Source organism: Rhodnius prolixus, unplaced genomic scaffold (assembly GCF_049639745.1).
Source record: "Rhodnius prolixus isolate KJV_2025 unplaced genomic scaffold, Rpr scaffold_1, whole genome shotgun sequence".
In the NCBI taxonomy this organism is placed as follows: Eukaryota; Metazoa; Arthropoda; class Insecta; order Hemiptera; family Reduviidae; genus Rhodnius; species Rhodnius prolixus.
Genome location: NW_027411581.1, coordinates 35,729,395 through 35,743,898, shown reverse-complemented (window position 1 = coordinate 35,743,898; position 14,504 = coordinate 35,729,395). Strand labels below are relative to the sequence as shown.

At 37.1% G+C, this 14,504-nt stretch overlaps 1 protein-coding gene across 4 annotated transcripts in view; it reads left to right on the top strand.

Moving 5' to 3' along the window:
• Positions 1-2,456: 2,456 nt before the first annotated feature.
• The window catches only part of LOC141448111 (uncharacterized), a 126,135-nt gene continuing 114,087 nt past the window's right edge, over positions 2,457-14,504 (top strand). For all 4 annotated transcript variants that reach the window (XR_012454852.1, XM_074116203.1, XM_074116214.1 and 1 more), the window contains exons 1-4: positions 2,457-2,694; positions 5,288-5,425; positions 10,927-11,028; positions 12,517-12,563. Coding sequence is in view for 3 of the 4 variants with exons in the window: in XM_074116203.1 (XP_073972304.1) it covers positions 2,457-2,694; positions 5,288-5,425; positions 10,927-11,028; positions 12,517-12,563 (525 nt within the window). In the remaining variant the exon portion in view is untranslated. The remainder of the gene's footprint in view (positions 2,695-5,287; positions 5,426-10,926; positions 11,029-12,516; positions 12,564-14,504) is intronic.

Genomic DNA, 14,504 nt, shown 5'->3' with positions numbered 1-14,504 from the left:
TTCTTCTTCTATTTCTTCATCCTCTTTTTCTACTTCCGCTTCTTTTTCTTCATCTTCCTGTTTCTTTTCCCCTACTTCTACTTCTTCTCCTTCCTCCTCTTCATCTTCTTCTTCTTCTACTACTACTCTTCTCCTCTTCCTCTTCTTCTTCCATCTCCACTTCATCTTCCTCTTCTTCCTCATATTGTTTTCTTCATCTTCCTCTTTTTCTTCCCTTTCTTCTACTTCTTTTTCTTTCTCTCTTTCATCTTCCTTTTCCGCTTCTTACTCTTTCTCTTCCTCTTCTCTTTCTTCCTATTCCTCTTCTTCTACTTTTTCTTCTTCTACTTCTTCTTCCTCCTGTTCTTCTCATCCACCTCTTTTCTTCCTTCTTATTACTCCTCTTCTTCTAATTCTTTTTCTATTTCTTTCTCCTCTTTTTCTATTTCCGCTTCTTTTTCTTCATCTTCCTGTTTCTTTTCCCCTACTTCTACTTCTTCTCCTTTCTCCTCTTCTTTTTCTTCATTTTCTTCTCTTCTTCTTCTTCTTTATTTTCTTCCTATCTTCTTCTCCTTTTCTTCTTTCTCCTACTCTTTTCCATCTTATATCTCCTCATCATGTTGCTCTTCTTCTTCTTCTCTTCTTCTTCTTCTGTTTCTTATTATTCCTCCTCCTCTTCTTCTTCTTCCTGCTTTTTTCCTTCTTTTGCTTCTCATTTTTCCTCTTCATGTTTTACTTCTACTTCTTCCTCATCTTCTTCTTCCTATTCATTTTCTTCGTCCTCCTCTTCTTCTACTTTTTCTTCTTTTTTTTTTAATCTACCTTCTCACTTCCCCTTCTCATTCTTCCTATTCCTCTTCTTTTTCTTCTTCCTCTACTTCTTCTTCCTCCTGCTCTTCTTCATCATCCCCTTTCTTTCTTCTAATTACTCCTCTTCTTCTTCATCGTTTTCTTCATCATCCCTTTTCTTTCTTCTAATTACTCCTCTTCTTCTTCCTCCTGCTTTCTTCATCCACCTCATTTCTTCCTCCTTATTACTCCTCTTCTTTTCATCGTTTTCTTCATCTTCCTCTTTCTCTTCCCTTTCTTCTACTTCTTTTTTTTGTTCCACTTCTTCTTCTTCCCCTTCTACTTTTTCTGTTTCTGCTTATTCTTCCTCCTTTTTTCTTTCTTATTTTTCCTCTTCTTTTTCCTTTTATTTTTCTTCCTCTCCTTCTTCTTCCTTTTCTTCTTCTTTTTTTTCTTAATCTACCTTCTCACTTCCTCTTCTTTTTTTTTATTCCTCTTCTTTTACTTCTTCTTCTACTTCTTCCTCTTGCTCTTCTTCATCATCCCCTTTTTCGCGTACAGGCGGGAAGGACCCTTGCAGCTTCATCCATCTACTTCGATATCAAGCAATAAGTTTTTAATAATAAGAACTCACGGAATTTGTTGTTCAGAAGTTACTGTTGTTCTTGTTGTTTCCTTTCTTGTACAGAACGCAGCGCCTAAAAGTCTATACCGATTTTCATGTATATAAGATGTCATTCGATTCGAAATGTCATTTAAATATATGTATATATTTTCTTCTTGTTACTCTTCTTCTTAGTCATCTTCTTCCTCTTCTTCTTCTTTCTGTTCCATTTCTTCTTCCTCTTTCTGATGCTCTTCCTCTTCTGCGTCTTCTACTTTTTCCTCATCCTTTTCTTCTTTCTCTTCTGTTTCTTCTTCTTCTTCTTCGAGGTTTTCTTCTTTCTCCTCTTCATCTTCCTTTTCTTTTTCGTTTTCTAATCTTTTTCTTCCTCTTCTTCTTCTTCCTCCTGCTCTTTTTTTTATTTTTCTTTCTCTTCTTCTCCTTCTTTTTCATCTTTATCTTATTCTTTCTTTTACTCTTTTTCTTCTTCCTCTACTTCTTCTTCGTCCTTCTCCTTTTCTTCTTTCTCCTACTCTTTTCCATCTTATATCTCCTCATCATGTTGCTCTTCTTCTTCTTCTCTTCTTCTTCTTTTGTTTCTTATTATTCCTCCTCCTCTTCTTCTTCTTCCTGCTTTTTTCCTTCTTTTTTCTCCTCTTCATATTTCACTTCCCCTTCTTCTTCTTGCTGCTCTTCTTCTTTTTCTTTTTCTTCCTCTTCTTCTTTTTCGTAGCGCCAAATCTCGCGAACCGATTTTTATGAATCAGGTTTCATTTGGTTCGAAATTTTATTTAAATGTACTCTCGGCACTAATTGTCTTAATTCTACATTTTTTCTAAACATAACTAAACAAAGCAGAAAAAACTAAAAAGGATTACTAACAGTTTCATAAATGGTAATAAACAAGCATATAACTTTTAAGTATTTTCAAATAATTTCACGAAATTACAATCTTGAATTCGCATCAGAGTAGAATATGAGCACGAATTCGTAATTATATGCAGTAAGAAATAAATAACAATTTTAATAACAATTCATATTGTATTTTTCAGGATTTTTGTCCTCACTTTACGAAACACCAGAAATGAGTGACTTTCGTTTGGTTTGGATTAAAAACAAAATATTGTCCTTATTGGGAATCGATGACGAGACTTTATGGACAAATATGATAGTGAGAAATAACAATTACGTGTACAAGAAATTATTACACTTTATTGAGTGTAACTCTAGTATAGACGGATTGACTTCTGAGAGAATATTTGTCGTTTCCAAACGTCGTTATCCCAAAAGATATACAAAAGAGATATTTTACAGAAAAATAAGTGAGTATACTTAAAATACATCTGGAAACCACTTTCTTCAAATTTAGAAATTCGGTATTACATTACATAAATAGCAAACCTGTACAACGAATAGTAAAAAGCACACTATAGCAATGCTTAACCACTCTGCTCCAGAAGTGTCCTTAATGGAGTTTTCCGGGAAGAATGTTTCATATAAAAGTTATAGATCTAGAACTCGAAGTTTAAAGGAAATCCTGCCAGCCGTTTTCGAAAAACTAAATTCAGTAAAGTAAACTTTCAGTTGACCGAATTTGAACTTATTGTCGCGTCCGCTGATGGCTCCTAAACCAATATAAACTTTTTACTTTCAGCGACTTTTCGTTTTAGAGTTATGGTGGAAATACGAACTCAGTAGTTAGTGGGAGAGAGAGAGAGTGAGTAAGTGAGAAAGCGACTTGTAAAACCCACTATTTTGGGTTCTGGAGACCTTAAATCGGATACTTCTGTGACCGACCGCTGGTAAAGGCGATCAGGGCACGGGGCGTTTCGCTCGCTCAGCAGGGCAGAAATGAACAGGTCGGCTATGGACACTAATTTATTTATTTTTATTTGTTTACCCAATTCACCAACGATCACTACAATTGAACAATAATAATTAATTAGTCTTCTTCTGTTAAGTAGCAATTACCGTATGCAAATGATAAGCGACTGGACATTTTGGCGTATAATGTGGCAGGATTAAATAGAGCTTCTTCTTCAAGGGATTCTATATCTTATAGGCTGCCGGATTGGGCTAATGATTGTAGACTTTGTAAATTCCAGGCAGGTTTCAGGCGCAATTATTCCACAACAGATAATGTATTCACTCTTTTGAACGGTATTAAATATAAACTTAGTAAAAAAAATACAGAAGGTCTATACATTTTTTGTGGATTTCTTGGCTGCTTTCGATACTATTCCCTTATTTGCAAACCTCATAATCTAGGAGTTTCCTCTATAATAGTCCGATCGGTTGAAGGCCTTCCATCACACAATATTGGGAGTGTATGGTGTACTGTTATTATATATGAAATATAATTACAATACATATAATATAATAAACACCCCCATCAAATTTCCTATCGAGATATCTGACACGCCTGATGGTGTTATATCGACCCGGGGGAAATTCAGTGGCCACCTCGTTCACCGGATTTGACACCTAAGGACTATTTCCTTTGGGGATACCTGAAAAACAAGGTGATTATTCATAACTTTTTTCTTTCTTTTCTTATTTCTGCTTACCTAAAAGCATTTCTAAACCTAGGTGTATCAGAATCAAGCCGGAATTGCATCTGTAGATGAACTAAAGCAGAGAATAATAGATGCCTGTAACTCGGTTAAAGCCGAATCTATTTCTTTGGCAGTAAGGGGCAATTGGCAGGAAAGAGCATGTCTAGCATCTCTAATGGTGGAGGCCAGTTCGAGCATGATCTGTAATATTAATGAGAAGTAAAATTTATAATAAAATAGTACTTTTCTTCTTATTCATTAAAAAAAAACGTTATAATATTATCATTTTGCAATTTCTTTTAAGACTCATGTTTTCATTCATAACTTGTAAAATATCGCTCGCAGAAAGAAACAGTTCAAGTACATTTTTCTTTAAAAAAAAATAGAGGAATCTATTTCTTAAATAAAAACCACACCTTTCCACTTGAAAAAATGAAGTTGGTGCCTGTATCTCGCTTCTGGAAGCACCGAAAAAAAAATTTGACAAATTAAATTTGGATTCCTAACAAAAAACTAAGGGAACACGTATTTTTTAGTTTTTTTCTAGCTATCTTAGTTTCCGAGAAAAAGTCGTTACCCATATAGCTTGGGACGCCCTGTATATTTATTATTATTATTTTCCTTTATTTCATTTTCTGGTTTATACGTATTACAGATGTTTATTTCATTTATTTTTATTATATTATTATTTTTCTTTCTTTTTTTCGCTTTTTGTAATGAAATTAAATCTCTTTTATTTTTTAATATGTATACAGATATTTATTTTATTGTATTAAAGTAAAGTAATTGCCTATCTTTTCAGGCGGGGCTTAACGTGCAACTACCAATTAGGTGTCGTGGACGGAGGCGACTAGCAAACATACTTTACTGTAAATTTCTTTTATTAACTATTAAATAAAATCCAAGGCCTAAGACCGGGTATCGAACCCAGTACCACAATGCATATTAGCTTTGCAGGTCTCGCCACTAACCGCTCGGCTACCGTGGCACCTATTATTGTACGAGTATTATTATTATTTCTCCTTCTCTTTTACTCTTCTAAGAAATTTAGGAAATATTTAAGAAATCTATGTTGTATTCATCTTCTATAAGTATTAGTTATTTATTTTATTATGGCAGTAAAGAAATTAGATGCCCTACACTCTGACAAAAAAGGGCGAAAAAAATATTTTCTAGGGGAAACCGATCAGTTTCCGATGTGCGCTTTTTTCTTGAGAATTTTCTTCAGCTCTCTTTAACTGGACCTACTAGGTCAGGCAACCGTATTTTTTTATTTTATTCATTAATTCAAAAATGAATTAATTTGCTTTCGAAGCAGATTTTGGGATAAATATTAATTTAGCTCTTTGCAATATTTCAGTCACTCGGATAAAGCATTTTACTAGAAATGTGGAAAGAAAGGTATCTAAAACTAAACCGAAAAAGAGATCTGTAAAAAGAAGTGGACAAATATCCAAGATAATAAAAACTCCACCACAGAGAACCAAAGCAATCACCCGTAAGTTATTTCATGTTCACAGTTTTATATAAAAGAAGGGAAAACGAGCTAATTGTTCAGAAGGAGATGACTAAAGAACTTCGGACGGACTGTATGTTACCTGTTTACAAAATCTTCTCTTCGACATCTCTATGGAGAGAGATGCGTGTAGCTATTTGCATTGCACTGCAGTCCTATGGAGACTTTTTTTCTCGATATCTAAGATTAAGATTTCTTTAAACGGGCGGTTCCACCAGAAGGAACCTGCAGGAACGCAGGCAACCCAAATGCCCATTATTCCCCGCCCACCCTCATCTCATGAGAGCTTTAGAACAACAAATCCGGCTAAAGGATGCCAGATGCTAATATAATAAACTAATAAAGTAGTAACAGGACACTAGGGAGCTGACGACTCAATCGCCCAGTGCACTGAATAAACCTAGAAAGTGCGTTAAGATTACCAGATGCCACAATCTCCGGTAAGGAAATATTTACCCTACCGAAGACGAGAAATCTAGTTTTAGAATAAACTGGACACACCTCAACAAAGTGCAGCACAGTTTCATCGGACTCACCAAAGCCAGCACAATCTGGCGACTGGATAAGGCCGCATTTGAAAAGATGATTCGCTAAACTCGCATGTCCACTCAACACCTGAACCAACTGGCGGATCCGGGACCTGCTAAAACCGTATCCGTTTTTGACAGGCCAAGAATTTCTTTAGCCTGACGGCAGTCAGCTCGGAATCTCCACTCTTTCCGATGTTCTTTCAAAATCCACTGTTCCACCTCTGTTCTACAACGTCGATAGGATACAGGGATAATGGGCTGAGGAGTCATTGTTATCAACGCAGCTCCTTCCCTTGCTGTTTCATCAGCAAGTACGTTACCCGGAACCCCAGAATGACCAGGGGACCAAGCAACCGAAACAGTATTCAGAGCTTCTAACAAGTTGAGAGCAACATGACAAGGATTAACCGAGATATGGTTCTTACTAGGAGAGACCAGAGCTTTAATTGCAGCCTGACTATCCGTGAAGAACCTAATATCAGTATCGGCAAATCCCTTCCAGCGGAGTAAAGTAGCTGCCATCGCAATGGCAGCCAACTCCGCCTGAAAAACAGATGCATAATTACTAAGGTCAAGGCAGTTGCGTTCCCATCTTAGCCCAAACTGCAGAGACCAGCACCCATCTCCCCAGATGCAGAGACCAGCACCTGCCCTATCCATCAATGACCTATACGTAAAAACAGAAATGGCGTTTGTTGATAACTCGACAGCCGAAGCACAAGCCTTCTCTCTTGCGAGTATCTGAACCCCATAATTCCTACGGAAGTCCAGAGTCACAGATAATCTAGAATCCAGTATCACTCCAAGATATTTCACTCTTGAGCAAAACTGGATTTCCTCTCCGTAAAGCGTAAGACCACGCTGCGGGCGTTTTCGATTCCAGGTGAATAATACTACCTGGGTCTTAAAAACACTGAATTTCAGCCCATTTCCCTCAGCCCATCGCGCCACAAAGCAAAGGCTTTGCTGCGAAAGGTCGAAAAGCGTACCGAGATCCTTCCCCACATGCAGCACCACCAGATCATCCGCACACTCCTGAGCATATCCCGGACGACCGGCAAGACCGTTAAGAAGGCCGTCCATCACCAGGTTCCATAAAAAGGGGTATAAAATCCCAACTTGAGGACATCCCCTGAACAACCTTCGTTCTCGGACCACACCAAGGCACTCGACAGACAATAACCTACCGAGCGCCATATGGCATATCCAATTCACTGCCTCAGCTGCAGCGCCAAAATTAAGCAAAGCATCTCTGATGGACACCAAGGATACATTATCAAATGCACCTTCTAAATCCAAGTAGAGTCCCATTGCATATTCACCATTGATAATAGTCTTTTTCAGCCTGGTAACCAACTGGTGCAGCGCCGCTTCCGTAGAGCCCCCGACCCTAAAAACAAACTGGTTGGGTAGAAGGCAACCATCTGGTGCAGGCAGCTCCAAAAGATACCACACCACTAACCTCTCCATCAACTTAAGTTGAAAAAAGGTTAAAGAAATCATCCTATAAGAGCTAGGTTTCTGATAAGTATCTTTAGCAGGTTTGGGGATAAAAATTCCGTGCACTATGCGCCAAAGAATAGGGATATAACCCTGCACGAAGGAATTCTTGAACACTCCAAGAAGTGGTTTAATCAAAAGTTCTCGACCCTGCTGAAGCAAGATGGGATATATCCCATCCGCCCCAGGGGACTTATATGGTTTAAACATGCTCAGCGCATGACAAGCGCGACCCCGATCAAACACTCGTTCCGCTAAATCAACAGCAGCCGAGCGGTCAATCGAAAGATCGCACGAAAAGGACGTCGAGGATGAGTCCTCTTTAGACACCATGCTATCAAGTGTCTCGCCGGTGTAGACGTAAACCGACCAGGGGTTATTTCAATCGATCCCAAAGAGGAACACAAATCCTTTTTTAAAATCCGCTGAAACTTAGCCAAAGGCTGAATGCCATCCAACGAACTGCAAAAATTTCTCTTCTGATCAGTCAAAGACTGAGTACGCATAGCACGACTCTGCGACCGCCTCGCTTGCCTACGCAATTGGGCTAGCCGAGGCGACTACCAAGCACAAGTACGCTTAGTACTAAAACCAGCCCGTAAAGGACAGGCGCTATGAAATGCAGTAATTAAGGCTTCATTGATTAGCTGACAGTCCGAGTCAATCATATAGGTTGGAACCTCAGTGCCCACCTCCACCTTCAGGTTTCCAATAGTAGAGGCAAGGCTCAATCTAAAACTTTCCCAATTGGTCTGTTTGATGGGCCTCATCTCAGGTAATTCAGCCTCCCCACGAAGGGAATATTTTATTAAATAATGGTCTGACATTGAGGAAATATCTGAGACATCCCACCCAGAGACCAAGTCAACAATATCAGAAGAGACCAAAGTCAAATCCAGGACCTTCCGTCTACTTCTGGTAACAAAGGTAAACTTATGTCCACGATTGCACCATACCAAGTTGGTGCTCATGAGGTAATCTAACAGAACCTCTAGAACTAACGTCACCTCTAGAATTAAAGTCAGAGCTACCCCACGCTGTGTGATGCGCATTCGCGTCACAACCCAGGACAAGGGGCAACCTACGTTCACTACAGTACTGTATAAGTCTTCTAACCACCAAAGGGGGAGACTCATCATCATGAGGAAATTACACAGACGCTACAACAACAATAAAACTAGGTGAAGAGAAACTATGTAAGTTACTTACCAAATCCGCGGTTGAATCCTCTGAAGAAAATTCAGCCAGGCGCCAAATATGCAAACCACGTGACACAATAATTGCCGCGCGAGGTCGTATACCAGCACCATGCTGCGCAAAAACCCTGGTACCGCCTGGTTTACCCAACACCTTGTCCTCTCTAGTCAGGGCTCAGGAGGACTGTAACATGGCAATAAAAGGATATCTAGCAGTGTACTATCGATAGTCAACACAGTTAATCACAGGTTAGTGAGCTGTAAATTAGAAAGAGACTGTTGAACTTCCAAAAAATATAAAATTAGTTGATTTTATCCGTTACAGCCTGCATATTTATTAAATCCTAGATCGGTTATCAGAATATCCTGTCGGCAGCAAACAATCTGCTTAAACTTGTATTTGTTGGGGCAGGCATCTCTGAAAGGTTACGCTTAAGTGTAATGTACGGATTTACAACTATAATGTTGGGTCAAATTTCCGAGTTTGGAGAATATTAATGAGTTAGAACCTTGAGAATAGCAATAAGAGAAAGTCGAGTGAGTGTTCACCCCAGATTCCGAGTTGGGAGAGTATTAATGAGTTAGAACCTTGAGAATAGCAATAAGAGAAAGTCGAGTGAGTGTTCACCCCAGATTCCGAGTTTGGAGAATATTAATGAGTTAGAACCTTGAGAATAGCAGTAAGAGAAAGTCGAGTGAGTGGTCACACCAGTTTTCTTCGTACTGAATTGCGTACAACTACCAAATTAAGTAACACTAGGGGCACAAGTCCTGTTGAACTTCCAAAAAGTATAAAATTAGTTGATTTTATCCGTTACAGCCTGCATATTTATTAAATCCTAGACCGGTTATCAGAAGAAGATTAATCAGTTTGGTATCTTTACAATTGAATTCTTTAATTCAATTTCACTTATGTTTCCATCTTGCACTAGATTAGCCAGCAATGTAACCTCTGATAATAAATACAATCTCTGAATTCCGAAAACGGTCAAGACAAAGAATAAAAATGCTTCCTCCAATGGATAAGATAAATGAAAATATCCAGCATAGTGAACCTAACCACATTTTCAACTTAAATTAGATTCTACATAATAGCCTCCTTAGGATAGACTATATACATAATCTAGATTAAGCGTTATTACATATGTCATATATAATGTATTTGTATATTATTATGTATTATTATATAAATCGTTACAAACTTGTTTATTAATAGTTAAAGCAAAACCCAAAGTACTTTTAATTGCCTGAATTTTGGAAAAACGTCAGCTTATGAAAATAAGGGATGGTACCATCGGCGAAACCGCATTCCCCCTCGTCGGCTAGACCGATGATGTAAGAGGGGAGCGCGGTCTGCTTCCATTTGCCTGAGCTCCACCCTGCCTTGCTGAGCAAGATATGTGTGTGGCAGCCCGATAGGACAATAGGGTACCATCCCAGCTCTAGTGGCCTTTATGTGAGAAAAGAAACTGTGTAGTAGGCGCTAATGCCCACAGACGTCGATGCGCCGGGGGGGGAAAAAAAAAAATATAATAATAATAATAATTAAAATAGTGCATTTATCCAGAATAAAAACACGTTATACATAAATTAAACGTATAGCTGTGGCACTTATGTTATCAGCATGGATAAATCCGTCTGCCGAGTTGCTAGTATAAGTATAATTACAAGCGAAATTTGTACGCTCCATAAGTAATAGAAATTAAAAAGAAATAAAAACTCAACTTTCTCTACCTGAGACGGAACTCTGTTATTTTCTCATAAATTCCTAATAATAGTTATAAACTTAATAGACAGGCCCGACGTAAATAAATCAACAGTCCCCTCGGCATTAAATCGAAGGCAGATTTAATTTCCACAAAGTATAGGTACATTATTTTATTTTATCTACTCCATTGAACTAGATTCACAGGACTAAAAATCAGTGCCTTATACCGCCCTGAATCGCTGCTAAAACTCACTAATTATACTATAGTTATCCTACTAAAAACATAATCTGTTTAATAAGAGACCTGAATATAATTTAGCTTCAACATCTATAAATGAAATAGCTCTGTAATTTTTAAGATCTTTTGAATCACCTTTCTTATATAGTGGGAAAATCTGGGCCGATTGTATAGCTCTTCAAAATATTTTTTAAATTTGATTACTTGTAAATTGTTTAGATTATTGGATTATTTAGAATTAACACAACTTGGAAAATAGATACCTAACTAACGAATATAATCGCATAATACATTAACTTTTTTTGTAACAGTAAACGCAAAACCTGTAAACTTGGGAATTAGAGGCGCAACACACCGAAGAACTAAGAAAAGCGCCCGTTCCACAAGGAGGAAGACTGAAGCACTCTCTACTGGTAATAAAGTTTAATTTCTTTTATGGGTTTAATATCAATGAAAATAGCTTTAATAGGGTGAGCTGTAGTGCAGGTAAATTATTTGCGTGAACAATTTTGAATTTGCGATTGAACAAATGAAAAATTCATTGATCTACAAAGGATGGTTAAAAGTCATTAAAGTATAAAGAATGCTACTGGAATCTTTGGGACCCCAGAATCCCGTCTTCTACTTTGCGGTCCCTTTGATTTGATTTCAGCCACTTCTGCAGAGATTTGGAGCCAATCAAATGAAATAACTAAGCAATATCTGATGGCAGCTCTAAAACACTTAATGAAACTCATGCTAAGAAGCAGAGATAGTTTTTTGACAGATGCAGAGCGAATGCTATCAAAAACTATCTCAGCTCTCTAATACTATTATTGTAATAAAATTTATTGGGACGTTCTCATTACGGATTGTCCCTCGCAAAAGCATTATAAAATTATGTTATTCGGAGTTTTTAATTGTTGGCTATTGTAACATTCACGAGGTTTAGTACCAAAAATGTAGCTGACGCCGTTGATTGGCGAGTTGATTGGGTATTTATAGGAGGCTGGCAAGATAATATTTTAAAATAGCACGTCTCATCATCATCTCAAAGTCCGTCCCAAGTAACTTGCTTTTGAAAATTGCAGCGCTTAACAAACAGAATTATAGATTTTATGCAGAAAAAACCTTAACAAAATGTGAAACCAACCATAACTAACCATCCTAGTGAGGTATTAAACAAATTGTTTCAAGACGTCTGGTAATGTTATAATGTGGCATCGTCTGCATTTGTCAGACCTTATTCGAGTGGTAAAATATACCACTAATCGCATAACTCATCTGCGTACAAATCGTAAATGCGTGGGTACAGTAACTCCTCACCTTATTTCCTCCTCATATTTTATCTAGGGATTCCCCTTCATTACTCATTCTTTTGAGAAAACCTCACCATATCAGATGCAAAGAGCTTCAAACTAATTTACATTTGGTTACCCGGTTCGATTTTCCGGTCTTAGCCCTAAATTTTATTTCATTTAATAATAAGAGAAATTAAAAGTAGAGTGTATTAGCTATCCGCCTTTCTACAAGACACTTGATTGGTAGTTCATCGTCTGAGAAAATAAGCATTAATTACTTCACTTTTTTTACATCACAAAATCAATGTTTTTGGCTTTACATCCCAAAATTTCCAAACTGTTTCCCTTACATTTATATTTTTCCATTGTTTATCCTGCCTCTTTTGGAATTAGAATTCAATAATTTTTCTTTTTGTGTGAGTGGCTAATGAAGGTCGTTGTTGTCCTATTGGCTATCTGTTCAATGAAACACAAATTCAAGCATATTTTTACAATGCCTAGCTTTAACCACCAACGAGCGAATTAGTGATGTCACTCAATATTTAATTTTAAAATATAAATTTGTGAATAAATTTCAAAACATTATATTAATTATGTTTCCTAATTTTTATCTCTTTGCAGGCATTGAAATTTTCAAACTAGCAATAAACGAATGCGGAAAAATAAAGGTTAGTTCAGCTTGTGTTCAATTATTTAATAGTTTAAATACTGAAAGTTTATCATAACCTAAGGCTTTTCTACTCTCTAGTCAAGATAAGGAAAGCATATCCTGCGAGTTCATTCGTGTTGAGTTATATATTTATTCTGCAACCGCGTTAATTGGAGTACATGATATATAATAGCGAACATTCTCTTCTCTATTATCAAGATTACTTATAATTAAGTGATTACAGTTTAATTCCTTAATCAAGCCTACTTTTTTCTTTCTGTTCTTGCAGATTAGGCATTAATCGCTTTATGACGACTCTGTCTACTTGTATTAAAAATGCCCGTAAATAGGTCTATTTCCCTCTCCGTCCAGATGTTGTCTCTTTCTTTATTTTAATATACACAGTTCAGTGGTTTGCGTCATTATTATCCCTTACGCCACACCGATTTCCAGCAGAAAAGAACCTTAGCTTCTCCCTGAGCTGTCCGACAGTATAATTGTCCCGGTGAGAATGAAAGTGGCGTAAGTCCATTTTGAGCAGTTTTGAGATAAAACGAGTTTTGTTTTACATAGAATCAAATTTTTTGGTGCATATTAGAATGTAATGGGATTTTAAATTATTTTAGAAAATGCAAAAATGTGACTTACTTCATTGTCATTCTCAACATATCTGGCGTAAGACTAAACAAAACGGCATGCTAAAACCAATTTTAATGCATTTAAAACCAATTTTAAGGGTTTTATTCCATAAACCAATGCTTCAAAATGCAGAAGACTCGTCACAGAGACTCATTTTACTAGCAGATCTTATTTCAACACAGATAGCACTTCATTAGTAATAAAAAACTGTCTTCAACACAATCTGATCCCAACTAATCCTACCAATTCCCTTCAATCAACAGTCATCTCTCTCCCAATAAACTGAACAGACGATTCAAACTTCTCGACAAGCGATGTAAACTCTTACTACAGAATAAATGACTTATCTACACTATGATACTGAAACCTGCCTGGAATTACGGAATGGAACTTTGGGGCTCAGCCAAAGCTTCCAATATCTACAAAATCCGATCCTTCCAGTCAAAAACTGTGTCGAATCGAAAATGCTCCTTACTGTGTCCCTAACTCTACTTTGCACCGAGATTTCCTTGTTCCTTATATTTCAAAAGCAGTAAGATCCCATTACTATATTAAATTCCACACGTTAATCATCTCACATCCTAATCCACTAGTATCCCAGCTTACTGAATTGCCTGAATATTCTCCAAGACTGAAGCGCAGGTGGCCACGCGATTTTCTAAATGAAGTAAGTGTCTGTGCACACTAGTGAACTCCTCTTTAGTAGTTTTCTTTGGGAATGAGTGAATTCTCCCCTCATGCTATTCATGTACTTATCTATTATCATGTTGTATTTATCAGCTTCACTTATTGCGGTTGTGAAAGTAAATAAAGTAAAAAAAAAAAAAAATCCAAATTATAATTTAACTAATAACACCAACACTATGGTTTATTTTTAATTTTTATTTAACTAAAACTATATAACAATTTACTAATTAACATCACAAGGCAATAAACTTCACTAAGAAAACAGTCATAAAGAAACAAACAATCTGGTGGACTTACGCCACTGTCATTCTCAACAGTATGAGCTTTTGATTAAGTACTAAAATTTAGTGCTTCTCCTGATGGCCAGTAAGTGCACTAGGAACTTAGTGCATTGTCACTCTAAACAAAACAGTTGTAGAATATAAAGCTGTCGTTACCTTGATTTCAATAAAAAATGGACTTACGCCACTTTCATTCTCACCGGGACAATAATTATATCCTCCGCTGATACCGTTTGCATTACATTGGTCGCTATTCTACAGCTTTCTTGGCAATAAGTTTCGCGCTGTAGTTTGAATTCTCTTTCAATTTAAGTGAGACCTTCTTGTTACAAAAGAGATTGTAAAAACTATTC